The sequence below is a fragment of the Muscardinus avellanarius genome (assembly GCF_963383645.1).
Source record: "Muscardinus avellanarius genome assembly, chromosome: 9".
Classification (NCBI taxonomy): domain Eukaryota; kingdom Metazoa; phylum Chordata; class Mammalia; order Rodentia; family Gliridae; genus Muscardinus; species Muscardinus avellanarius.
Window position 1 is genome coordinate 84,093,336 of NC_137795.1, and position 25,639 is coordinate 84,118,974.

The window sequence follows — 25,639 nt, forward strand, 5'->3', positions numbered from 1 at the left end:
TCTGCCCTAAAAGCCATGATTTTATATAAAATAATTATATGGAATGCATACTTGAATGTTAATTCTATATGTATGATACATATATCAATAAGCTTAGCTTATCCCCTGCCTGAGACAGAGAAAGGTAATCCTTCAATTCCATTTTCTTCTCATGCTCCCTGAAACTCAGCCATTAGTCTTGGTAGCAAATAACTGAAAGGAATAAGTTTTTCCCTAACATAACCTTAGATGAATATATTCTGAATCTTTATTCTGAATACAGAAGTTTGTAAAGGCTTAAACAATGAAGCTCTTTAGCTACTTTACCTGTTCTAAACATGAGGAGAAAAAAGTCACTAAGACATGAGACTTATAATAGATGTAGGGCTTCAGTTTTTATTGACTATGGGGTTCTCTTTAGATAATGAAATGGGTAGCTTGTTCTGGTAAGTACAACATTTTTATAATTCTTATTGTTCCTTCACAGACCAGTATAATACTAATATAATGAAAAGTCCAAGATTTCTCATAAAACTAAAGTATTACCTTCTAAAACAAAACAAAACACAGTCTACGTCTTCTTACTTTTGTACCTATTAAGTTCCAAATAATAAATGATCTGATTTCTTGTCCTTGGATCAGAGCATTTAATTTACCACAAAACTTGATATATAGCACCTTACTTTGTGTCAATCAGAATAACCAATCTTGCTTATTTAGCCCAAGTTTTTTTGGGTTGTACTGGGGATGGAACTCAGGGGCATTCTACATTCGAGCTATACCCCTAGCCCTATTTTTTATTCTTTTATTTTGAAACAGGGTCTCACTGAGTTGAGAAAGGCCTCACTAAGTGGCTGAGGCTGTCTGCAAACCATGATCCTCCTGTCTCAGCCTCCCGAATCCTGGGATTACAAGTGTGTGCCACCATGCCCGGCTTATTCAACACTATTAAAAGGCCAAAATTCCTATATTGCTGTATTAAACTCGGGTAAAGCCCATTCTTTTAGTCAAAGCTAAAGTAAAAAAAATTATCATCTTTAAATATGAGAGTATATTACTGAAAGATTTTGATCCATTAGTGTCCCAAAGGTCACTTAAAAGTTGTTACTTGTTAGGAGCTTTTTGTTGATTCAGTAATTTCAAGCACACTTTTGACTTATTATCTTTGGCAAAAGTCAATTTTCTTTTTTCCTATACTGTCCTCTTACAAAAAGTAAAGAAAAAAAGACAAAAAAAAAAGAAAAAGAAGAACAGAAAAGAATAATGTAAACATGAAATCTTATAATTCTCTGAGAGGTCCTTCTCAGTATTTAGCAAGTCACTATAAAGTGGCCTTTCAAGAAGCAATAAACAAGATTATTTGACTTTGTATCTATTTACATTCAGTAGACTTTTGCTAAGGCACCAACTGGTCCAGCATTCTGTATATGTGTAAAGGCAAAAAGGGAAAAAATAGTTACTTTAACTCTCTGCAGGCCAGGTTAGATGGGAAGATGAGACAAGTATTAACATATAATTTTTATCATGTATATGTGCCATGGGAATTACATATATGTATGATATTACATATATATCTATACATGATGAAGTATCATACTTATATATTTAGATAAAGAATACAGGATGTTATAGATATAGATTATAATATAAATGAATGTCATACTTAAAATAAACGACAATTATAATTTTAAAGAGAAAATAGTTTTATGGATTTCTAAAACTGGGTTAAACTCTTCATATAAAGTTGAGAACTTGGTAAAAGCTTATAATCTTGAATACACTATGCACTTTAACGGTATACTCCATATTTCTTTTTTTCAGATATAAATGATCCAACTTGTGAAATATTCCTGACATGAAATAAGAATAAAATTTAAACATATAATCGTTATACCTATACAGCTATCAAAGTGGCCTCAGCAGAAAAAGTGTGTAAAAGGAAACAAGTGTTTTTCATAGCCGTTACTCACTGAGATGGGAGTGCTAAGTTGTAAACACTTCTTTGGGAGCTTTGAGTCTCATGGAGCATCCCATGCAGTGCTCATCTTTTTTCTAATTCCATGTTGCTTGACTATGGATTTCAGGGCTGCTCCTCTTATCCCAGATGTGCCTTTACTCTGGATCTGGAATGCTCCGACTGAACATTGCCTTGGAAAGCTTGATGATCCACTAGACATGAGCATCTTTACTTTAACTGGAAGCCCCCGAAAAGATGCCATAGGACAAGGCATTACAATATTTTATATTGATAGACTTGGCTTCTATCCTCACATAAATAGCACAAATGCAACTTTTCATGGAGGAATTCCCCAGATGGTAAACCTACAAGATCACCTGGACCAAGCTGAGAAAGACATCTTATATTACATCCCCACAGACAATATGGGCTTGGCTGTCATTGACTGGGAAGAATGGAGGCCCTTGTGGGCAAGAAACTGGAGACCTAAGGACATTTACAGGAAAGCTTCTATCGACTTGGTTTTGCAAAATAATCCGAATATGAATCTGACAGAAGCTACCAAAATAGCCGAGGAAGAGTTTGAGAGAGCAGGAAAAGATTTCATGCTAGAGACTTTAAGATTGGGAATATCAATTCGGCCAAACCACTTATGGGGTTTTTACCTTTTTCCTGATTGTTACAACCATAATAACCACCAGCCTGGTTACACAGGACAATGTCCTGATATAGAAAAGAAAAGAAATGATAAACTCGATTGGATGTGGAAGGAAAGCACCGCCCTTTACCCATCCATTTATCTGAAGAGCGATTTGGGCTCTAATCCACAGGCTGCACTCTTTGTCCGTAATCGTGTAGTCGAATCCATTAGGGTATCTAAAGTGATTGACGAGAGAAACCCACTTCCAATTTTTATATATACCCGCCTGGTTTTTACTGATGAAATTTTGAAATTCCTGTCTGAGGTAAGTAAATCAAAGTATGATGGCTCTAAAATAGTGCCCACTGATAGTGCGTGGTGATATTTACATTGTTTTTGAAGGAAGTGAAACTCAGCTTTTAATATCACTCAGGAGTCGCACACTTGTAATCCCAGCATTTGGGAGGCTGAGACTGGAGGATCGCGGTTCGCTGACAGCTTCAGCTACTGAGGCCCTCTGCAACTCAGTGAGACCTGGTTTCAAAATAAAGAATAAAAAATAGGGCAGCCGGTGTAGCTCGGAGGTCGAATGCCCTTGGGTTCCATCCCCAGACCTGCAAAAAAAAAAAAAAAAAAAAAATTACTTAGGGATGTGCACAGGAGTTGTTCTGTGTCATCATGTGAAAGCACAGTAAGGATATTCTGTCTCTTGCCGGGCGTGGTGGCGCACGCTTGTAATCTCAGCATTTGGGAGCCTGAGACCAGAGGATCGCGGTTCGCGGACGGCCTCAGCTCCTTAGCGAGGCCTCTGCAACTCAGTGAGACCCTGTTTCAAAATAAAGAATAAAAAATTGGGCAGGGGGTGTCGCTAGGAGGTCAAATGCCTCTGAATTCCATCCCCAGACCCACACAAAAGAAGAATATTCTGGCTCTTCAATATTATCCAGATGATCTCTTAGCAACCATGATGAATTAAAGAATATGGATAATATATTAGTTCTATTTTCTTTTTTCTTTCATGGTACTGTGCTGGTGTCAATAGAAATAAAATAGTAATAGTCTCTGTGTTTTTATACCAAGGAAGTAGCTGTATGAAAGATATAAATAGTGGAGAAATATTTATATTATTATGGTGGAGAATTATTTATATTATTATTATTATTATTATTATTATTATATCAGCATGCTTAGTTTTAATGTCATTGTCCTATGTATAACATGTTTGTTTTGTCACTATCTGTTGACTATATCACTTTTGTCAGGTTGATCTTGTGCATACAATTGGTGAAACCGTTGCTCTGGGTGTCTCTGGAATTGTAGTATGGGGAACTCTTAGTTTAGCACGTTCGGTAAGTCAAATTGGTAAGAAATAGATGAAAATATTTTTATTGTCAGTTTTATGAGACTTGCTTTGGTGTTAAATAAGAAAATAAATACTATGCTTGGCACCCAAACATAATATTTTGTGCTTGGCACAAAATATTAACCTAGGTACTTGGTTAATATTTGCTGAGTCAAAATATCTTGCATTTATTTGGTTAGGTTGTAAGGTAGAAAATACCTGTTTTCCATTGAGGAATCAGAAATTCAGGGATATTTAACTATACAGCTTGTAAGTGAAGAAGTAAGACTGTAATCTCAGTAGTTTGGTTTCAAAAGGTAAGTGTTGTAATATTTGTTCTTATTTAATCCTTAATATCAGGTCTTCATTTCCCTCTTAGTCAATCCTCTTGACTCAATGGAAGAGTTAAGATGTTTATATAGGACAATGCTAAATTGGAACTGAAATTTTCATTTTTTGGTAGATATAGAAATTCTAGTGATGAACATGATACAGAGAATGTCAAGTGTAGCTCATGACACAGGGGTCCTGTCCTAGGCATGTAGAAAGTTGAATTTACACTCTAAAGCAAAAGAGATGAAGGCTTCTATCTGTGTCTGTCCTCTTGTAGGATAGCAATATTCTTACTGCATTTAAAAGTACAGTCACATTTGTGAAATTCTTTCAGTTCAGTTTCAGCCCTTCTGCCAGTTTTGTATAATTACATTGTTTGTGGTTTGATCTCCAATTAAAGAAAAAGAAATACCAGAAAATAGAAGTCAGTAAAAGATATATGTCTCTTGGTAAAATCTTTTATATGTCAGAAAATTATCTTAGAGTTATAACTCTCTTTTTTAGATTCCCACTATTTTTAGTTGTTTTTCCAAACGTAGTATGAACTCATTTTTTTATGAAAACTATTGACTCTAGAAAGGAACAGTTCATGCATTTGCTACATTATTTCCTTAAGAAAAGGAAGAACTTAAAATTCCATTCTTACTCTGATGAAGAATGAATTGGGCATTTGACATCAGTCAGGTGGAGTCATACTTGTTTGTTACTGTCATTTTAATCTTAGATTCACATCCTTTTACCATGCCTTCTCAAGTCATCTTTGGTATTTTTAGGAATAGTCCTGCAACTCTTTAGTATGGCTATTCTTGCCAGGTGTGATGGTACATGCTTATAATCGCAGTACTTGGGAGGCTATGGCAGTAGAATCACAGGTTCAAGGCCAGCGTCAGAAACTTAGTGAGACCCTATTTCAAAATATAAAAAATATAAAAACATGCTGGGGGTATATCTTGGAGATAAAATGCCCTTGGGTTCAATCCCCAGTACCCATAAAAGCAAAAACCAAAAACAAAACAACAAGAACAACAAAAAAAACCCCAAAATACCATTCTCTATTTAATGGCACTGTCTTAATATTATATTTTCTAGACAGTGCTACATATATCTGCTTCTTTCCGCACTTCATGTTCGTTTTGTCCTTATGTTCCCTCTTCTCTGTCATTTGTGATCAACAAACCCATGATCTCTTGTCCTGTTTGCTCTGACTCACTGAATCTTGAGAAACTGGCTACTGCAGGTTTACTTGCACCACATTGTTAAACTGACCTAAAACAAGTGTCAAGTAAACCATTTCCTTTCTGTTTATCACAGCATCCAGTGCTGTGATGGAACCAGCCCCACAGGTCTCAGCTGATAAGACTTGATGGTTAAATATTCAGGCATTTCGTGAGCCAGTTGTAAAACAGTCAATATTAAAACAGAGCCAGTTGTAAAACAGTCAATATTAAAACATAAATTACAGGGCCGGGCGTGGTGGCGCACGCTTGTAATCTCTGCGCTTGGTAGGCAGAGACAGGAGGATTGTGCTGGTTTGAAGCCAGCCACACTGGCTTAAGAGACCCTGTTTCCAATTAAAAAATATAAAATGGGTCTGGGAGTGTAGCCCGGAGGTAGAAGGGTTTCCAGGAACCCAGTATCACCAACCCCCCCCAAAAAAAAACCCCACAAAAAAACAAACATAAATTATGAAAACATACAATAAAATAAATTATGTTAAAAGTAGTAAATACTCAAAATATAAAATTATTCTATTTTATTTTGTGATTATTCATGTTTTGAGATTATTTATATCTAACCTGCATCACACTACCATACTGTGGTATATTCAAGGGCCAGTTCTATATTCAGTGGTATTAAATTGGTAACTTTTTTTTTTTTTTGCGAGTCTGTGGATGGAACCCAGAGGCATTTGACCTCTGAGCTACAGCCCCTGCCCAATTTTTTATTATTTATTTTGAAACAGGGTCTCACTGAGTTGCAGAGGGCCTCACTAAGTATCTGAGGCCGTCTGTGAACCGTGATCCTCCGGTCTCAGCCTCCCACATGCTGGATTATAAGCATGCACTACCATGCCCGGCTAAATTGGTAACTTGAAATTGGCCACAGCTGGAATATTTGCACAGTGAAATATACAAATGCTATAAACTATGTCTTATCAGAGAGTTAGATTTAGATCTTATTTAGGCCAAAGATTCTCAAATCATTCTCATCTTTTTTCTTCTCTTTTTGCCTAATTCTCCCCTCTGTAGATTTGAGGAAGCAAATGCGATATCACCTGAAATTGGTTTAAATTCTCAGGTGTCCCTGGTATTGAAATATAATGATGAAGAATATAAATAAGCCCATGCAGCCATATAGCTTACAAGTACTTAAAAAAACACATAAAGGAGAAAAATATTTGATGCTCAGAAGTGCTATAGGGAGAGAATTGATATAGATATGTGAGTTGATCAGGAGAGTACATGAGAAGGATTCTGTCTAATTAAAACACCATCTGAATGACAAGAAGGAAGGAGACCACTTTGTTAAACATCGGAGGAATTCCAAGTTGGGGGGACAATGAGTGAGGTCTGAGATGAACGTGGCATGCTAGTGAAACAATTACTACACCTAAGGAGAGGGGGTATAGAGGGTTGTACAAATGGAAGAGTCACACCATCATGCAGGAATGAAGGCAAACCAAGAGAAGAAATTAAAAGTTATTCTAGACTTTATATGCAATGCCATAGGAAAAGTAAGAATGCAGATGGCGTATTAGTTTTCTATTGTTTCCATAAATGTTACAGCAAAGCTAGTGGATTACATATTAGGAATTTATCATCATCTTGTTCTGTAGGTCAGAAATCCAATGTCGCCTGGCATGGTGGCGCACACTTGTAATCCTGGCATTTGGGAGGCGGAGACCAGAGGATCGAGGTTAGCGGACAGCCTCAGCTACTTAGTGAGGCCCTTTGCAACTTAGTGTGACCCTGTTTCAAAATAAAGAATAAAAAACAGGGCTGGGAGTGTAGCTCAGAGGCAGAATGATCCTGTGTTCCATTCCCAGTACTGCAAAAAAAAAAAAAAAAAAAAAAAGAAAAGAAAAGAAAGAAAGAAATCCAATGTGGTTTCAATGACTAAATTGAAGGTGTCAGCAGGCTGCATTTTTTCCTAGGGGAGATTCCTCACCTGCTCATTTAGGTTGTTGGTAGATTCTCAGTTACTTATATTTGTTGCAATGAGATCTCCTTTGCTGGCTAATAGTCATTCTGTTTTCTAGAGGCCCCTATGTTATTTAGCTCCTGGCTCTCTTCTTCAGTCTTCAAAGTTAGCTGTGATGATTTAAATCCCTCTTATACATTCAATCTCTCTCTCTTTTTATATCTCATCTTTCTCTTTCCCTTCCTTCTTCTCTCCCCTCCCCTTCCTCCTCCTCCTCCTTCTTCTCCTTCTCTTTTTCTTTTTCTTTTTCTTTTTCTTTCTTTTTCTTTCTCTCTCCTCTCTCTCTCTCTCTCTCTCTCTCTCTCTCTCTCTCTCTCTCTCTCTCTCTCTCTCTCTCTCCTTTTCTGTACAGAGGATTAATTCTGGGGCATTCTACTTCGGATCTACACATCCAGCATTTTCACTTTTTATTTTGAAAGTAAGTTTCACTAAGTTGCTGAGGGATTCACTAAATTGTTGAAGCTGGTCTCAGACCTGCACTCCTCCCATCTCAGCTTCCATCTCATCTAACTTCTAACTCAGCCGGAATAATTTCTATTCTTTCAAGGATCTATACAATAAGATTGGGCTTTTCCAGATAATTCAGAATAATCTCCCTCTTTTCAGGTGCATTTCCTTAATTATATCTACAAAGTTTCTTTTACCATGTAAGCTAACATTGTCTCAGGTTCTTGAGGATTAGCGGGTAGACATGCTTAGAAGGCAATTATTATGCCAACAATAGTCACCTCAAGGAAGATAAAAAATAGATTTAAATGGGAGGCTCCTTGTCTGTCCAGATATCACATTCATCACCTTTGATCAGCTGAAGGTCTAGCATCGCCAGTTCACTCAGTGGAACTGTGAGTGTGAAAGTGACTGTCCTCAATGTCTTTAAGAGGACATTGTCCAGGTTTTAGAGTGGACCAGTCTCAGTGAGTCACTTCAGCTGCTACTCATCACTCACACGCTGCCAAATTCATAAAAGAGTTGTCATCATTCACACTTAATTTGACTGCTTAATCTCTAATGTAAAATGCATTCAGTTGAACCTATTCATCCACTTTGAGCCCTTGATTTGGAAACTCTTTTAATGATGGTTACACTTGTTGGATGATATATATTACATTTATTTATCATTTATTTAGGGTTAATTGAAAATATGTGAGGCCCAATATTAAGCACTTTTATGTACTCAATATCTTTTCATCTTCAACCTACATGTGAGGTATCTCCTTATTTTAAGAGTGATAAAACTGGAGCATAATCAAATGATTATGTGGGTATCAAAGACACCCACAGAGGAAACTAAGATGGCTTCAAAGATCCCTAGGTTTATATAGCTGGTCATTAGTGAAATTGGAACTCCAATCATGATAATGAACCCCGTAGCAGATATTCTAGCAGCTATATAATTTTATCCTTCAGTTAATTTATGAATTATTTAAAAAGTTTAAAGATAGGATATGGTAAGCCTTCATTGATGAATTTTTACTGGCATGAAATGGTATGTGGAATCTGCAAATGTTACAAAAAGTTGGATAATGGTGCTTGTGAAGTTAAAGAAGATAAAATATTTTCTGCCTCCTGGTGTATCTGTTTTGCTCTTAGTTAAAAATTGCTTATTTTTATTAGGTACATTGCTATTTTACATTATATCGAGGTACAGTGTGTCAGAAAAATGCATGCACACTGCCCTTGTTGCCCTCCCTACCAGGTCCCTCCTTCCTTACCCTCATGCCTACAAGTTCTTGAGATTGGGATTGGTAATTTTGTATACATTAGTAGCATCATTTCTACTATGCATTCTTTATGAGTTTGCCTCCACACTCCCCTAATTCCCCTCAGTCATTACCCTGAGATTTCTGGTCATCTATTTGACATTGCCTTTATTTTTTGCGGTTAATTCACATAAGAGTTAATTTATGCCCTGATTTTCTGAATCTTATAATTTTTTTAGAAATCTTGCCTGGTCCTAGAAGATTATATGAAGAGTACACTGAATCCTTACTTACTCAATGTCACCCTAGCAGCCAAACTCTGCGGCCAAGTGCTTTGCAAGGAGCAAGGAGTGTGCACAAGGAAAGATTGGAATTCAGATGACTATCTTCACCTGAACCCAGATAGTTTTTCTATTCAGATTGGGCAAAATGGGAAATATGTAATAGATGGCAAACCATCAATTAGTGACCTGAAAGAAATGTCTGACAAATTTGAGTGCGCCTGTTATGCCAACGTGGATTGTAAGGAAAGACAGGATGTAGAAAACGTTAATTCTATCAATGTGTGTACTGGTGACGATGTGTGTATAGACATCGTCCTAAATGACCAACCACCAGTTAGCAATGATGGCTCTGCACAGGCGCCTACTGAGTCTTCCGTCCCATCATCTGGCACAGTGTCTCCACGTGCCCTGAGAAAAGACCTTCTTGGATGCATCTTAGCTCTATACATGTATTCACAGTACTGGAAATATTTGGTACTGGTTCACAGCAACTAGAAAATGCAAAATTTCATATTACCTCACAAAAAAATCCTATATTAAAAGAACCAATATTTGAATTTGCATTTCAAAAGAAAAATATATCAAAATATATATACTATCAAAGACTGACTGCAAGGCTTATGACACTTGGGGAATTTTTTTTTCTGAGTGAAGATTTAAATAAAGCCAAGTTACTGCAAATGAATAGCTTTATTAGCAGTTTGTAATTTGTTGAAAACAGTTAAAAAATATTAAGGTGACACCTCCTAGCTTTTAAAATGGAATATCCCAAGTGCACCAGTCTGTTTCAGAGAACTCTGTTTTTTAACTATTTCATATTGGAAACATCTTCCAACAGTGATTTATAGAAAGGTAAACTTTTAAAAAATAATTACCTATCTATTCTTGTGCACAACATGACTTTCTTGAACATGACTTTCACATTTATGGGATTCACATTTATGAAGTATTCTAGTTTTCTATTTGTTCTTGATTGTTATCTTTTAATATCAGTGCCTAAAACGCCTTATTTCAACCAAACATCCACTCACCCATTTTCATCCTTCACATGGCATTTATTGAGCGCTCATTCTCTTCCAGGCTTGGTATTAGGTGTCACAGATACAAGGGGAAGCAGCATACTCCTTGCCACTAGAGAGTTTCTTGTGTGTTTGCCAAAGGCAGACATTGAATGTGGAAAATGACAACATAGTGTGTTTCAAGTGCTGCGACAAGTTTAGTCTGATCTGGCATGCAAATAAGAATTTATTCAGTGTGTCAGAGCTTCCTCAAAAAGGTGATGCGTACATTGCCTTAAAGGTTTAGAATCTATGAGGTAGTATGAGACAGAAGAAGCATCATAAGGATAGAATTTGAATGTGGTTAGAAGAGATGTCAAGTAAATGGTGGGCTAATGATGAAAGCCTTTGGAAACCACCAGAAAAAGCAGATCTTACAATGAACACACTCTCATGTCTCTAGACCTGCCCTACTTTTCTGTACCCAAACATCAAGCATGATAGGTGTGTCTATTCCTATTCTCCATGATTTCCCCTACCCCTCCATTCCTCCATTATGAGGACAGGGATTTGGTCTGCTGTGCTTAACAATGGCATCAATCATGTCCTGAACAGTATGGGAGACTGAGGACGAGCCCACTTAATGATTTTTGAACAAATGAACTCACTAAAAATTTGGAAACATGGGAATGGCCGAGACCACTTCAACTGGAGGACTCTTGTAAAAATGCTGGTTATCTATCCTCATTCTCCACTCCGATTATGGTTCTACTGTCAAAATGTGTTTTCACAAGTTAGTTATGAAAAGAAGCAATTTTGTCATGACATGGACAATATATTACATAGGGATTAGTTTGCTTAGAATATATTAGTGGCTGTCAGAATAAGCAGTGATCAGGATTGATCACTAATTGGAGCCGAGTACACTGGCCTACTCCTGTAATCCCAGTACTTGGGAGGCTGAGACGCAGGATTGCAGGTTTGAGGCCAGCCTCAGCAACTTAGTGAAGCCCAGTTTCAAAATAAAAAATTTAAAAAAAGGGCTGGGGATATATCTGAGATAAATGCTCCTGGGTTCAATACACAGTACGAAATAGTCCCACAAAAACAACAACAAACAATAATTGGAGAGCGAATGAATTTTGGAATTGGGAAAATTTTAGCTTCTAGTATTTATTAGCTCTTTGAGCCTGGAGGAGTTAGCCTGGATCAATTGACATTTTAATTACAATAAGATATACCTTTTAGAGTTCTAGAGGAGATTGGGTGACCATAGTATATGAAAAGCGTTTGGCCCTAGAATTACTTCAATAAATGTCTGTAGCATAAAGGGTATGGGTACATCTCATTGATTATGGAATATTTTTATATTGTTGTTGTTGGATAGTTTCTCAAAAAGCATACTTCTGTCATGGCAGAGTTGGCTGAAAATGGTGGCAAAACAGATCATTAAGTGGAAAAATAGGCTTGGCAGGAATATTTTATATAAAATGCCACTTTGTTTATGATTAGGTTTGCAGAAGTAATTTCCATTTTGGTTAAGTATTTTTGCAGGTATCATGCTAGTATCAGAGTAACACAGAGAATTAAACAGGGTTCCTGTGCTTCAAGAATTTGCACGTTAGTAGGTAAAGTAGAACGATGAACAAAAATTGTCCACAGAATGTGGAATAAACATATAGTGTTAAAATTGCAGAGCCATAAGAACACAAGTCCATTCAATTAATTAACACAGAGTACTAAATAACAGAGTAATTGGCTTCAAAATGATACAGAATTAGTTTGCTGAGTAGAGGCTCTCACTAAACTGTGATGTGTCTTTTAAAACCTGTTTCCCTAATAGAGTAAATGGCTCAGTTCCAAAGTTATTGGAGAGGATATCTGCTTGTATGGTGCAATTTCATTTTTGAAAATGAATTTGCATAGAGAATAAAGTCAACCAATGAGTTTATCTTAGATATATCCAATATTGTGAGAAGAAATTAGATGTACTAAGAGACTCTTCCAAAAATATTTAAGGATATTTACTAAGCAGTAATAACTACATATGAGAGCTGATTAAAAACAAACACAAAAGGCTGGGCGTGGCGGCGCACGCTTGTAATCCCCGAGCTTGGGAGGCAGAGACAGGAGGATGGCGTAGGTTCGAAGCCAGCCACGTGCGCTGGCTTAGGAGACCCTGTTTCCAAATAAAAGAGTATAAAAAATAGGTCTGGGAGTGTAGCCCGGAGGTAGAAGGGCTTCCAGGAACCCCAGTACCACCAAAAACAAAATAAACACACACACACACACACACACACACACACACACACACAAAGAGCCTGCCTTACAGTCTGGGGGTACAGCTCAGTGGTAGAGTATGCAATTAGCATGATTGGGCCCTGAGTTCAATCTCCAGTACCACAAAGGACAAAGGCAGCAGTGGCAGTGAACTTCAGGTAGGATATGTCTGCATTCAGGAAAATTAATCATTGGGTTTTTAATATGCACAGACATTATGCCAACCCAAAGATCATTAATAGGAAAATCAGAGCCAATATGGGTGTGTAAGGCAAAATGCTGAGTAGGCCACAAATCTGGAAATAGTTCCAAAATGCTGATTTTTATTTGGCAATGAAGCAGTAATCAAACATGATTTCTAAGAATTTTTTTATGTATTGGACATCAGCAAGATAATAGGGATAGGTAGCCCCTAACCTACTCCTGAGGAAGAGGACAGACAGGTACAACTGTTTGTGACCAGATGCTTAAGGGCTGTGAGGGCACTTCCCTGGCATATACTTCTCAGTTCAAGGAATAAGTCTGATTTCTGGCTGCTGTATTTTTCACTCCACTCAAAGCCTGGCTGAGTGAAGGCACAACCAGGAGCTTGGGAGCTACCATTGGTGAATGCATTTTCCCTTTGCCAGAAGAATATTTTGAAGCACTGCATTTAAAGTTATTTTAGACTTAAAAATATTTTCATTCCCCTGTTTCTTGTATGTGTTGGCAATGATCTTGTGTGTGTGCATATGTGTGCACATGCATACGTGTGTGTATGTGTGTATGCATGGTGTGTGTGTGTGTGTGTGTGTGTGTGTGCGTGTGTGTGTATGTGTGGGTGTGGAGAGTTACTGGGGATTGAATCCAAAGGCATTCTACTTCCTAGAAACACCCCTAGAACTATTTTACTTTTTATTATTTTTTATTTTGAAACAGGATTACTAAACTGCTGAAGACCTCACTCAGTTGTTTAGGCTGTCGTCCATCGTGGGATCCTCCTGTCCCAGCCTCCCAAGTACTGGAATTACAGGTGTATGCCACCATGCCTGGTTTGGCAATGATCTTACTTCTAAATTTTTGCCTGTGGAATTCAAAGTAATGAGAAAACTGAGTAATTTTCTCTTTGCTAATATTTTATCAGTTTAAGTTCTTCTGTGGTGAATTTACATGTCAGCTGAAATAGACATATTTATTTGATGTGTTCTTCCTCTCACTGAATGGTTATTTTTGAAAAGTCCTTTCTCAATTACTATACCTGGTAAACAGTGGTTCCCTTTGAACTTGACAAACCTTGCAATTATCTATGGCTTCTCAATTATGAATTAAAGATTGATATTTTTGGACTCAACAGCTTGCCTATCAGTATTTTCCAGAGTACACGAACCCACATTATTTGTTTTATTAAACTGCCAGGATTGTTGCAGCACAATCATTCTACACAAGACACTGACATTTTGATGAAATTAATTAAAAAAATTTTTTGTGGTACTGGGATTCCTGGGAGCCCTTCTACCTCCGGGCTACACTTATAGACCTATTTTTTTAATTTATATTTTTATTTGGAAACAGGGTCTCTTAAGCCAGCACGGCTGGCTTCGAACCTGTGCGATCCTGTCTCTGCCTCCCAAGCGCAGGGATTACAAGCGTGCGCCACCACGCCTGGCTGAAATTAATTTTTGACATGGAGTAGTTGTAAAATTTAAAGTGAAATCCCAGCAGCAAATCCTGTCAGTACAGGTTAGAGGAATTTCTCTGTTCTCCTCTACTTATAATCAGGAGAGAAGAAGGAAGGTAAAGAAGAAAACTAAAAAGGGGGGAGAGAAAAAAGAACCAGAATTCTTTGCCTTCTCTGGTTCCATTGAGAACAATAATTTGTACAGGATTGTAAGGAAGAAGCAGAGCATAATGGCACATGTCTATAATCGAAGTACTTGGGAGACAGAGACAAGAGGATTTCAAATTCTAGACCAGTCGCAGCAACTTAGCAAGACTTTTAGACCTAGAGAGACCCTGTTTCAAAATATAAAACAAATAAGTAGGCTGGGGTATAGTACACCAACATGGGTTCAATCCCCAGTGCCATGAAAGAAAAGAAAAAAAAAAAGAAAGGAAGGAAGATAGGGGAGAGAGGGGAAAGAGAGAGAGAGAGAGAGAGAGAGAGAGAGAGAGAGAGAGAGAGAGAGAGAGAGAGAGAGAGCAGGCACGAAGAAAGAAGGAAAGAGAAAGAAGGAAAGGAAAAACAGAAAAAGCAAGAGGAAAGGAAAGAGAACGAAAGAAAGAAGAAAGAAAAGAAAGGATGAAGGAGGGAAGATGGGAAGAAGGAAGGTAAGATGGGCACATATTGCTTTCAAGTCTGTTAAAGCCAAAGCCATGGTATTTGAATGCCTGTTCTGACACTATCTTCCTCTCCCCTTGCCTCTGACTTTCTCTTAGAAACAAAAAGAGATGAAGCCACAAAACAGTGGCATTGTCATATATTCTCTTCAATCATGGTACAGGGGAAGGCACTAACACCGTAAGCTCTTATAGTTTTTTTGCGGTATTGGGGATTGAACCCAGGGGCATTCTACCTCTGACCTACAATCCTCAGCTCTATTTTTTGTTCTTTATTTTGAAACAGGAGCCAGGCGTGGTGGCGCACCCTTGTAATCCCAGCATTCGTTCAGGAAGCTGAGACAGGAGGATCGTGGTTCGTGGACAGCCTCAGTTACTTAGTGAGGCCCTCTGCAATTTAGTGAGATCCTGTTTCAAAAATAAAGAATGAAATAATAGGGCCAGGGATGTAGCTCGGAGGTCGAATGCCCCTGGGTTCCCTTCTCAGACCTGCAAAAAAAAAAAAAAAAAAAAAAAAAAGAAAAAGTGAAACAGGGTCTTGCTAAGCTGCTGATGGCCTCACTAAGTAGCTGAGGCTGGCCACAAACCCGCATCCTTCTGTCTGTCTCCTAAGTACTGGGATTACAAATGGGCATCACAATGCCTGTTTTTTTTTTTAAATTGAAACACGTGCATATTCTTTTATATGCCTAATCTTTAATCATTTTTATTCATATAACATTATCACTACTCATGACAAAATAATAAAAATTGGAAAACTAACAGTCTCCTTCTCTCTCACTACCAGTGACAACTCCTGGTTATAGTTTCATGTGTATAGTTCCAATAATTTCCTAAGAAAATGGATGCAAATGTGTATATATGTGGGTATAACACAAATTGGACTATCGTGCCCATAGTTTTGTAGTTTGCTCTTGCCACACGACACTTTTCAGCTGTCTACTTGAGTATATCTTTGTAGTTACCACAGCACACACTACTGTACAACTACATGACAAATTCTAGAAAAATCTTGCTAGGTAAATCATTTTCTGAGGATTCTTTTCTGTATCAGAAATATCATAGTTAATATAACGTACATGTCTATCTTGGCACACTTTTGCCAAGATGAAATGGAACTGCTGATGTGAAGGATACCAGCATTTCAATTTAGATATGGCTCAATCTCTTCCACAAATTTTTTTTCAATTAAAAATTAATGGTGAACATGAGCTGTTGTCTTATCAGCGGGGCTTTTTAGGATTCTCTAGTCACTGTTCATCTGGTAGATGAAAATGACAGCCAGGTGTGGTGGCACATGCTTGTAATGCCAGCACTGGGGAGGCTGAGACAGGTGGATCTCAGTTTGAGGACAGCCTCAGCTACTACTTAGTGAGGCCCTTTGCAACTCAGTGAGACCCTGTTTAAAAAAATAATAATAAATAATAGGTCTGGGGGTGTAGCTCAGAGGTAGAATGCCCCTGTACTCAGTACTGATCCTCAGTACTGGGGAAAAAGAAAATGACATCTCATTCTAACTCTCCTTAATGGTAAATATATATATTCTCAAAGGCCTGGCCTCTTTTCTTGCCAAATCTTTTCCTTTTCCTTTTGTTTGTACTAGGGATTCAGTGCAGGGGTATTCCACCTCTGAGCCGTATCCCCATCTATCCTTTTATTTATTTATTTTTTATTTTGAAACAGGGTCTCACTAAGTTACTGTCCTTTAACCTGTGATCTTTCTGTCTCAGCTTACTAAGTACTGGGGTTACAGGTGGGCACCACTGTGCCCAATATAAACCTTATTTTTTCAAACAGTAAATTTTGTTTTGTTTCTCATATAGACTACCTAATTACATATTTTCAGACCATTGCCATTTCTGAAAACTAAGAAATGGCTTTCCAGGTGTAAATTGATTATAATATGAAAACAGTACCAAAGTCCAGCTTCAAAAAGGCCATTTATTTTTCTATCTTTATATATGTCTTATGTGGCATTCGATAATCATTATTATATTTTTAAAGTGCATCTTCCACAAGGCGTACTAACTCATCTAGTCACCGATTCTTATTTATTTTATGAGGTCACAGAACCTTACACCGTTTTGGCAAACAACTTTGTGTGTGTGCATGCTTCTGGAGATCAAACCCAGGGCTTCATGCATGCTAGGCAAGTGTTCTGCTACAGATCTACATTCTCAGCCCAAAAATTCTTTTTGGAAGAAGTTTTTTTTAAAATTCTAAAATCTAATTGTTTTTCATGGGAAACCCAATCCTTGACAGCAGGATGCAGGGGAGAGGGCAAGCTCATCGTGGTCTGGAAGCTGTTGACTTGGGCAAGTTACTCTTAAGTCTCTGAGTTTGTTTCCTCAACTAGAGAAAACCAACTGAGAAGCCTAGAGAAAACAAAACAGAAGCCAGCCAATATGGTGCTGTCATAAGAATGGTACGGGCATAATGGATGGCAATCATTATCTATTCGAACCTTTTATAAACTTTCCAAGATCTCTCCTCTATTTGATGACTTAAAGTTTACATTCGGAATATAAAATTAGCTTGATATTTTCACTTCGAGGGACAGGATATTAAGTAAAATGCATTTATAATATGTTTAATCTGACCAAAGTCTGCAAATTGTAGCATAATATGCTATTTTATTAATATACTCTCTTATATGTGTCATTTATTAGAAAAATAATTAGTGCCTTCAAAAGTTTCTTATGACTGATGTGTTGCTGCAGTAAACTCTATATAAAAGTTGAAAACGTTGTGCTAATATAACTTTGTCCACTTCTTTAGCCTCCAGTCATTTCAGTTTAACACATATTTAATAATGAACCTTAAAGTAGTAGGGAGAACATACAATTTTTATTGAAATAGATAACTTTTACCCCAATTTGCCAATCTTAAATAGCAAATAATAGGGACAAGAATGGGCTTGGGTCAATATATAATTGTATAGCTTTTAGAATATAAATAATTAAAACTATTTTTAAATTATTGCTAGGTTTCAATTAAGGTTGAGAAGCAAAAGAGATTTCTGGGTTTAATATTTATGCTGTGCTTATTTTGTAAAAGTGAGACTCTAATATGTGGTATGCAAATGTTTTTGAAAATCGAGCTGTGAAAAATAAACATACTTTTTGTACCTTGTAGAAAATTTTAGTCCCTAAATGTGAGAGTTAACTTCACTTATCAGTAATACTAGTGATAAATTGTTCCCATGAGATGCCAGGAATTATCTTGGAAGAAATTGTCAATCACTATAATTCCTCAAAAAGAAGAAGAGTAAGCTGGCGTGGTGGTGGTTCACGCTTGTAATCTCAGCATCTGACAGGGTTCGCAGACAGGCTCAGCTACTACTTAGCTAGGCCCTTTGCAACTCAGTGGGACCGTGTTTCAAAATAAAGAATAAAAAACAGGCCTAGGGGTGTAGCTCAGAGGTATGTCTCTGGATTCCAACCCTAGTGCAGCAAAAAAAAAAAAAAAAAAAAAAAAAGAAGAAGAAGAGTAGCTTCTGCCTCTTATTAAACAATTATGGCTTCACATACAATTTCTTCACATACAATTTCATACAGGCCTAGGGGTGTAGCTCAGAGGTATGTCTCTGGATTCCAACCCTAGTGCAGCAAAAAAAAGAAGAAGAAGAAGAAGAAGAGTAGCTTCTGCCTCTTATTAAACAATTATGGCTTCACATACAATTTCTCACAGCTAATAAATCCTAGAACCAGGAAGAGCTGGGTGAGTGGCTGTGGCTCCCCAGCCTGTGTTCCACCGTTACACAATACTGCCCCCATGAGGCTATGAGGTGGAATGATATCATAGCACAGATGAAATGCAAGTCCAGAGTTTCTCTCTAGGCTCTGGAATGCATCTGACCCTAAGTGTCAGTCCATCACTGAGGAATTTTCTGAGTGATGGACCATGGGGAAAAGGTGACAACGGGTCATTTAAGGTTTACCTATACCTTCAATACAGTTTTTATGGATTAAAGGAGAATCTGGCAATTGAAGAAAGAAGAGACTTGGGTTACTTCAAGTTTTCATCATCTTAGAATTTTCTGAGCCTCATTTATGATACATGAAGATTAACTGTGTGCCGAGAGCCACAGGAGGCAGTAAGATAATGTTGTCAGGTCCCCTGTGCTCTTCAGTGGTGCCTCGGTTGGTTCTCTGTCCTCCGAGCCTCTGGGTTTCGGTAAGCAGAAGTGATAACTTAGTCACATGCCAGCACATTGTCTCCAGAAGAAAACCAGTCATCTTATCTTTCAGATTAAAAAAAATGCATAATGACACTAAGAACAGAATATAGGAATACTGTTGCTAGCTTTGATTATTTTGGAAATTTGAAAGTTATTTAAGATTTTTCTTATAATATCAGTTAAATAATTTATTTCTACGATAAAATATTAATTTTGTAGATATTTTGGCAGTGCGCAAATGAGTGGGGTAGAAAATAAAGAGGCCATATCTGCTTTATGATGGTTTTATGTTTTTTATTGACATACTGGATAAAATTTTACATTATAATATAGTATTTCTGAGCCACTGTGTATGTGCATGTGTGTATGTAAGTGAGGGGAGGGACACAGAGAGAGAGAGAGAGAGAGAGAGAGAGAGAGAGAGAGAGAGAGAGAGAGAGAGAGAGAGAAAGAGAGAGAGAGAGCCAAAGCCAAAACCACTGGCAATTGGCAAAATAAGAGGGGCAAGCAGAACTTGGAAAATGAGTGTTAAGTTGGAGAGGGACAGATGTCAGATGCGCAGGGTCATGCCGTGACACTAATGAACCTATAATTAGCCCTCGAAGCAGGATTAAAATGGTCAGGTTTGTATTTTAGATCTGCAGAGAGATGCATTGCGGAGTAATTGGGTCTTTGAAGCTTGAGGCAGAAAAACCAATTAGAGGCCTGTTTTCATTATGGAAGCCAGAAAGGATGAATTCTTGAAGTAGGGAAGTATTAGAGGTGGAGAGAAAAGGATAGAATTAGGAATTAGTAATTGGCTGATTGTACTACTTCATTTTTATTTTGAAACAGAGTCTTGCTAAGTTGTTGAGAGTCTCACTAACTTGCTGAGACAGGCCTCAAACTTCAATCCTCCTGTCTCAGCTCCCAAATACTGGGAACACAGGCATGTGCCAACATGCTTGGTCAAGTCCATTATCTTTATAAGTATGTACAAGGCTGTGGCTTAGTGACACTCGACAGAAAAGAGACCTATGCTCTTTGGATAAATAAAAACGCAGCTGAACCAAAGATTTGATTGAAACAATACAAAACATCACTCATCATGTGTAATATAATGTTGTTTCCTATTTGAAGAAATAAAATGTCTAGGTCAAGGTAGGTCATAGTTTTACTGTTGCGTACTTTATTATCTATTGCTTAAAGATTTGGGGCTTTTTAACGAGGAATAAGACAAGATATACCTGAAGATTTCCTTCAAGATTTAGGTCCTCAGTCTATGGATGAAAAACTGGCAAAAATGCATGAAAGTCATAAATGTGACCTTACTTCTAGAATCTCATAGCAAATTAAGCAACAGGGGGAAAAATGGGTTAACCTGGGGGATCTGAGTAGGTATGCCAATCTCTATCATTGGAAATTATTAAGAAGAGGATGGGCAGTCCAAGAGGATCTAGAACTGCCAGGTGTTGTGGCACACACCTGTAATCCCAGTACTTGGGAAACAGATAAAAGGATTGAAAGTTCTATACTAGCCTTAGGAATTTATCAAGATCCTGTTTTGAAACAAAAAATAGGGTTGGGGGTGTGACTTGTGGGTAGAATGCCACTAGATTCAATTCTCAGTCACACACACACACACACACACACACACACACACTGGAGGGAATTATTCAATTGACTGACAGTTAAACTAAATGACTTTTAGCTATGTTTTGAAACTTTAAGTTCTGTGATTTCAGATATAAATTAGTTGTGAGCCGGGGGGGTATAAGTCAAAGGAAGAATGCCTTGAGTTTAATCTCCAGTAAAACAACACACACACACACACACACACACACACACACACACACCAAAAACAAAAAGCAATAAATAACAAACTAACACATGCATATCTATGTTCATAGCCACACAATTCACAATTTCCAAACTATGGAACCAGCCAAGATGTCCATCAACAGATGAATGGATTACAAAACTATGGGATATGTACTCAATGGAATTTTACTCAGCCATAAAGAAGAACAAATTTACATCATTTACAGGGAAATGGATGAAATTTGAGAACATTATGCTAAATGAGATTAGTCAGTGATAAAAAGCAAAAAATTGGATGCTCCCCCTAATATGTGGAAGCTAAGGAGAAAATGGGTCATAGGAGGAACTCTAGAAGAAGGAGAAACTATTGATGAGCAAATAAGGTGACCTAAATAAGGGGAATAAAGGGGGGAAGAGGGAAATTCCCTACTGTACATAATGCATTTTTTCATGCATTTATCGGCCATTTGAATTTCCTCCTTTGTGAAGTTTCTACTTAGTTAACTTGCCCATTTTTTTGTGTGTGGTACTGGAGGTGGAACCCAGAGGCTTTCTACCTCCGGGCCATACTCCCAGACCTATTTTTTTATTTTATTTGGAAACAGGGTCTCACTAAGTTGCTGAGAGCCTTACTAAGCAGCTGAGGCTGGCTTCAAACCTGTGCGATCCTCCCGTTTCTGTCTCGTGGGATTACACGCATGTACCACAGTGCCTAGCTTAACTTGCACATTTTTTGATTGGGTTATTTGTTTTCTTAGTGCTGAGTTTCTTGAGTACTCTGTATATTCTAGATATTAGTCCTCTATCGGAGGAGTAGTTGGCAAAAATCTTCTCCATCCTGTTGGCTATCAGTTGAGGTTCTTGATTCCTTTGCTGTACAGAAGGTCATCCGTTTCATGCAATCCCGCATATTGATTCGCCTTTTAGTTTTTTGGGCCTTTGGGTCTTGTTTAGAAAGTTTTTATCTGTGCCTATATGTTGCAGTGTTAGAGCTATGACCTTTTCGAGGTTCCTTAAGTCTTTGATCCACCTTGAACTGACTCTTGTGCAGGGTGAGAAAGTGGGATTTATTTCCAGTTTTCTGCACATGGTTAACTAATTTGCCAACACTATTTTTTGAACAGGCTGTTTTATTTTCCAGTGTATGTTTTTGGCCTCTTTGTAAAAAATGACTTGGCTGTAAGTCTGTGGATTTGTTTCTGAGTCTTCTATTCTGCTCTACTGGTCTATATATTTGTTTTTGTGCCAGGATCATGCTGTTTTTATTAGTATGGCTTTGTAGTATAGATTAAAATCATGTATTGTGATTCTTCCTGCATGGTTTTTGTTGCTGAGAATTACTTTGGCTATTCTGGATTTTTTTTGTTGTTGTTCCAAATGAATTTAAGGGCTGATATTTTTATGTCTGTGAGGAATTTTGGTAATTTAATGGGTATTGAGTTGAATTTGTAGATCACTTTTGGAAGTATGACCATTTTGATAATATTCATTCTGCCTATCCATGAACATGAAATATCTTTACATCTTCTAAGGTCTTCTTTGATTTCTTTTTTCAGTGTTTTATAATTTCTTTGTAGAGGACTTTTACCTCCTTGGTTAATTTTATTTATAAGTATTTTTAATTTTTTGGGGGGGAACTCCTAAGTGAAAGTGTTTTCTGTATTTTTTTTCAGTGGATTTATGGTTGCTATAGAGAAAAGCTTTTGATTTTTTTTTATTGGTACATTGTTTTCATACATCATAGTGGGATAAAAAAAAACTTGTGTAGACATACATACACACATCACCCAATCAGCCCCCATTCAATCTCTACCCCATTCCTTCCTCAACCCTCCTTCCCATGCTTGGCTTAGTGGTTGATATCAATATGTTTGTCTAAATACATCATGTGACGCCAGGCGTGGTGGCGCACACTTGTAATCCCTGTGCTTGGGAGGCGGAGACAGGAGGATCGCGCACGTTCGAAGCCAGCCGCGCTGGCTTAAGAGACCCTGTTTCCAAAAAAATAAAATAGGTCTGGGAGTTAGCCCGGAGGTAGAAGGGCTTCCAGGAAACCCAGTACCACAACAAACGAACAAATAAACAAGCAAACAAACAAACAAACAAAAATACATCATGTGCCTTAGAGAGCTTTATCCCCCCCTTCTATCCCCTCAGTTAGGTTGCCTTATTTGCTCTTCTGTAGGATTTCCTTTTTTACCTGCAGCTCCTCCTATGACCCATTTCACTTTAGCTTTCACATATTAGTGAAAGCATCTGATTTCTTACTTTTTGCAACTGACTAATCTCACTTAGCATAATGTCCTCCAGTTCCATCCATTTCCCTGAAAATGATGTAATTTTATTTTTTATGGCTTATTAGAATTCCATTGTGTACATATCCATAGTTTTGTAATCTATTCATCCATTGGTGGACATTGTGGTAGGTTCCATACTTTGGCAATGGTGAATTGCACAGCTATGAATATAGATATGCATGGATTAGTTTGGTAGTTTGGTCTCCTTTCTTTTGGGTAGATACCCAAAAGTAGTATTGCTGGGTCAAATGGTAAATTTGTTCTCATTCTTCTGAGGATTCTCCATACTGTTTTCCAAAGTGGTTGCACTAGTTTACTATCCCACCAACAATGTTTTAGGGTTCCCACTTCTCCACATCCTCGCCAACATTTGTTGTTGTTTGTGTTTTGAATGATTACCATTCTAATTGGAGTTAGGTGAAGTCTCAGGGTGGTTTAATTTGCATCTCTCTGATTGCCAATAATGTTAAACAGTTTTTCATGCATTGATTAGCCATTTGAATTTCTTTTTTCATGAAGTGTCTATTAAGTTCACTTGCCCATTTTTTAAATTGGATTAATTTTTTTTTGGTGTTGAGTTTATTGAGCTCTCTGTATATTTTAGATATTAGTCCTCTGTCTGAGGAATAGATGGCAACGATCTTTTCCCATTCTGTTGGATCTCGTTTGAGGATCTTGGCAGTTTACTTTGCTGAACAGAAGCTCTTCAGTTTCATGCAGTCCCACATATTGATTCGCCTTTTAGTTTCTTGTGCCTTTGGGGTCTTGTTGAGAAAGTTTTTATCTGTGCCAATGTTTTGCAGTGTTGGACCAATGCCCTCTTCATGGAGCCTTAAGGTCTCTGGTCTAATTCCATCTTGAATTGACTCTTGTGCAGGGTGAGAAGGTGGAATTTAATTCCATTTTTCTGCATATGGATAACCAGTTTTGCCAACACCATTTGTTGAACAGACTGTCTTTCTTCCATTGTATTTTTTCGGCCCTTTTGTCAAATATCAGTTGGCTGTGAGTGTGTGGTTTCATTTCTGATTCTCCTAATCTGCTCCATTGGTCTATGGATCTGTTTTTGTGCCAGTACAATGCTGTTTTTATTCCAGTGGCTTTGCAGTATAGTTTTAAGTCAGGTATTTTGATTCCTCCTGCATGGTTTTTGTTGCTGAGATTCAATGCAATACCCATTAAATTACCAAGATCATTCCTCATAGACATAGAAAAATTAGTCCTTAAATGCATTTGGAGCAACAAGCTTTTGACTTTTTAAGATTGATTTTGTATCCGGACACTTTGCTGAATTTGTTGATAAATTCTATAAGCCTTTAGGTTGAGTTTGTTCGGTTTTCTAAGTATAGTATCATGTCATCTGCAAATAGTGAAAGTTTGAGTTCTGCTTTTCCTATTTGTATTCCTTTGATTTTCTTTTCTTGCCTTGTTGTTCTGTCTAGAGTCTCAAGTATTATATTGAAGAAAATTGGTGATAATGGACATATTCATCTTGTTTCTGTGTTTAGGGGAAATTCTCAAAGTTTTTCCCCATTTACTATGATGTTGGCTGTGGGCCTATTGTAGATTGCCTTTATGATGTTGAGGTATGTTCCTTCTATTCTGATTGTCTGCAGTGCTTTTAGCATAAATGGATGTTGGATTTTATCAAAAGCTTTTTCAGCGTCTATTGAAATGATCATGTGATTTTTGTCTTTGGTTCTGTTTATATGATGAATTACATGGATTGATTTTCACATGTTGAACAAGCCTTGCATCCCTGGATGAACCCTACCTGGTTAATGGTGTATGATTTTCTTGATGTGGTTTTAAATGTGTTTCTAGTATTTTGTTTAGCAGTTTTTTTTTAATCCAAGTTCATAAAAGATATAGGCCTGTAGTTTCTCTTCCTTGAACTATAATTATTTGGTTTTGGTATTAATGTGATGTTGGCTTCATAGAATGTATTTGGGAGAGTCCCATTTTTTTTTCTATTTCATGAAATAGATTGAGGAGTATTGGGATCAACTCTTCTATAAAGGTGTTATAAAATTCACTTGGAAAACCATTTTGTCCTGGGCTTTTCTTTGATGGTAAGCTCTTTATTATGGTTTCAATCTCTTTTATTGCTATTGGTTGGTTTAAATTTTCTATATCTTCTTGACTCAGTATAGGCAGGTTGTATATATCTAGAAAGTTGTTAATTTCCTCCAGATAATCCATTTTGTTGGAGTATAGTTTTTCAAAGTAGTTTCTGACAATCCTCTGGATTTCTACACTGTCAGTAGTGATATCTCCTTTTTCATCTCTTACCTTTGTAATTTGGGTTGATTATCTCCTTTTTTGTTGGGTT

At 37.4% G+C, this 25,639-nt stretch overlaps 1 protein-coding gene across 1 annotated transcript in view; it reads left to right on the forward strand.

Moving 5' to 3' along the window:
* Nucleotides 1–1,953: 1,953 nt before the first annotated feature.
* The window catches only part of SPAM1 (sperm adhesion molecule 1), a gene marked incomplete at both ends in the record, with an annotated part of 89,895 nt that continues 66,209 nt past the window's right edge, over nucleotides 1,954–25,639 (forward strand). Inside the window, 3 exons of the mRNA XM_080701220.1 lie at nucleotides 1,954–2,901; nucleotides 3,839–3,925; nucleotides 9,392–9,894. Of these exons, the coding sequence (XP_080557346.1) occupies nucleotides 1,954–2,901; nucleotides 3,839–3,925; nucleotides 9,392–9,894 (1,538 nt within the window). The remainder of the gene's footprint in view (nucleotides 2,902–3,838; nucleotides 3,926–9,391; nucleotides 9,895–25,639) is intronic.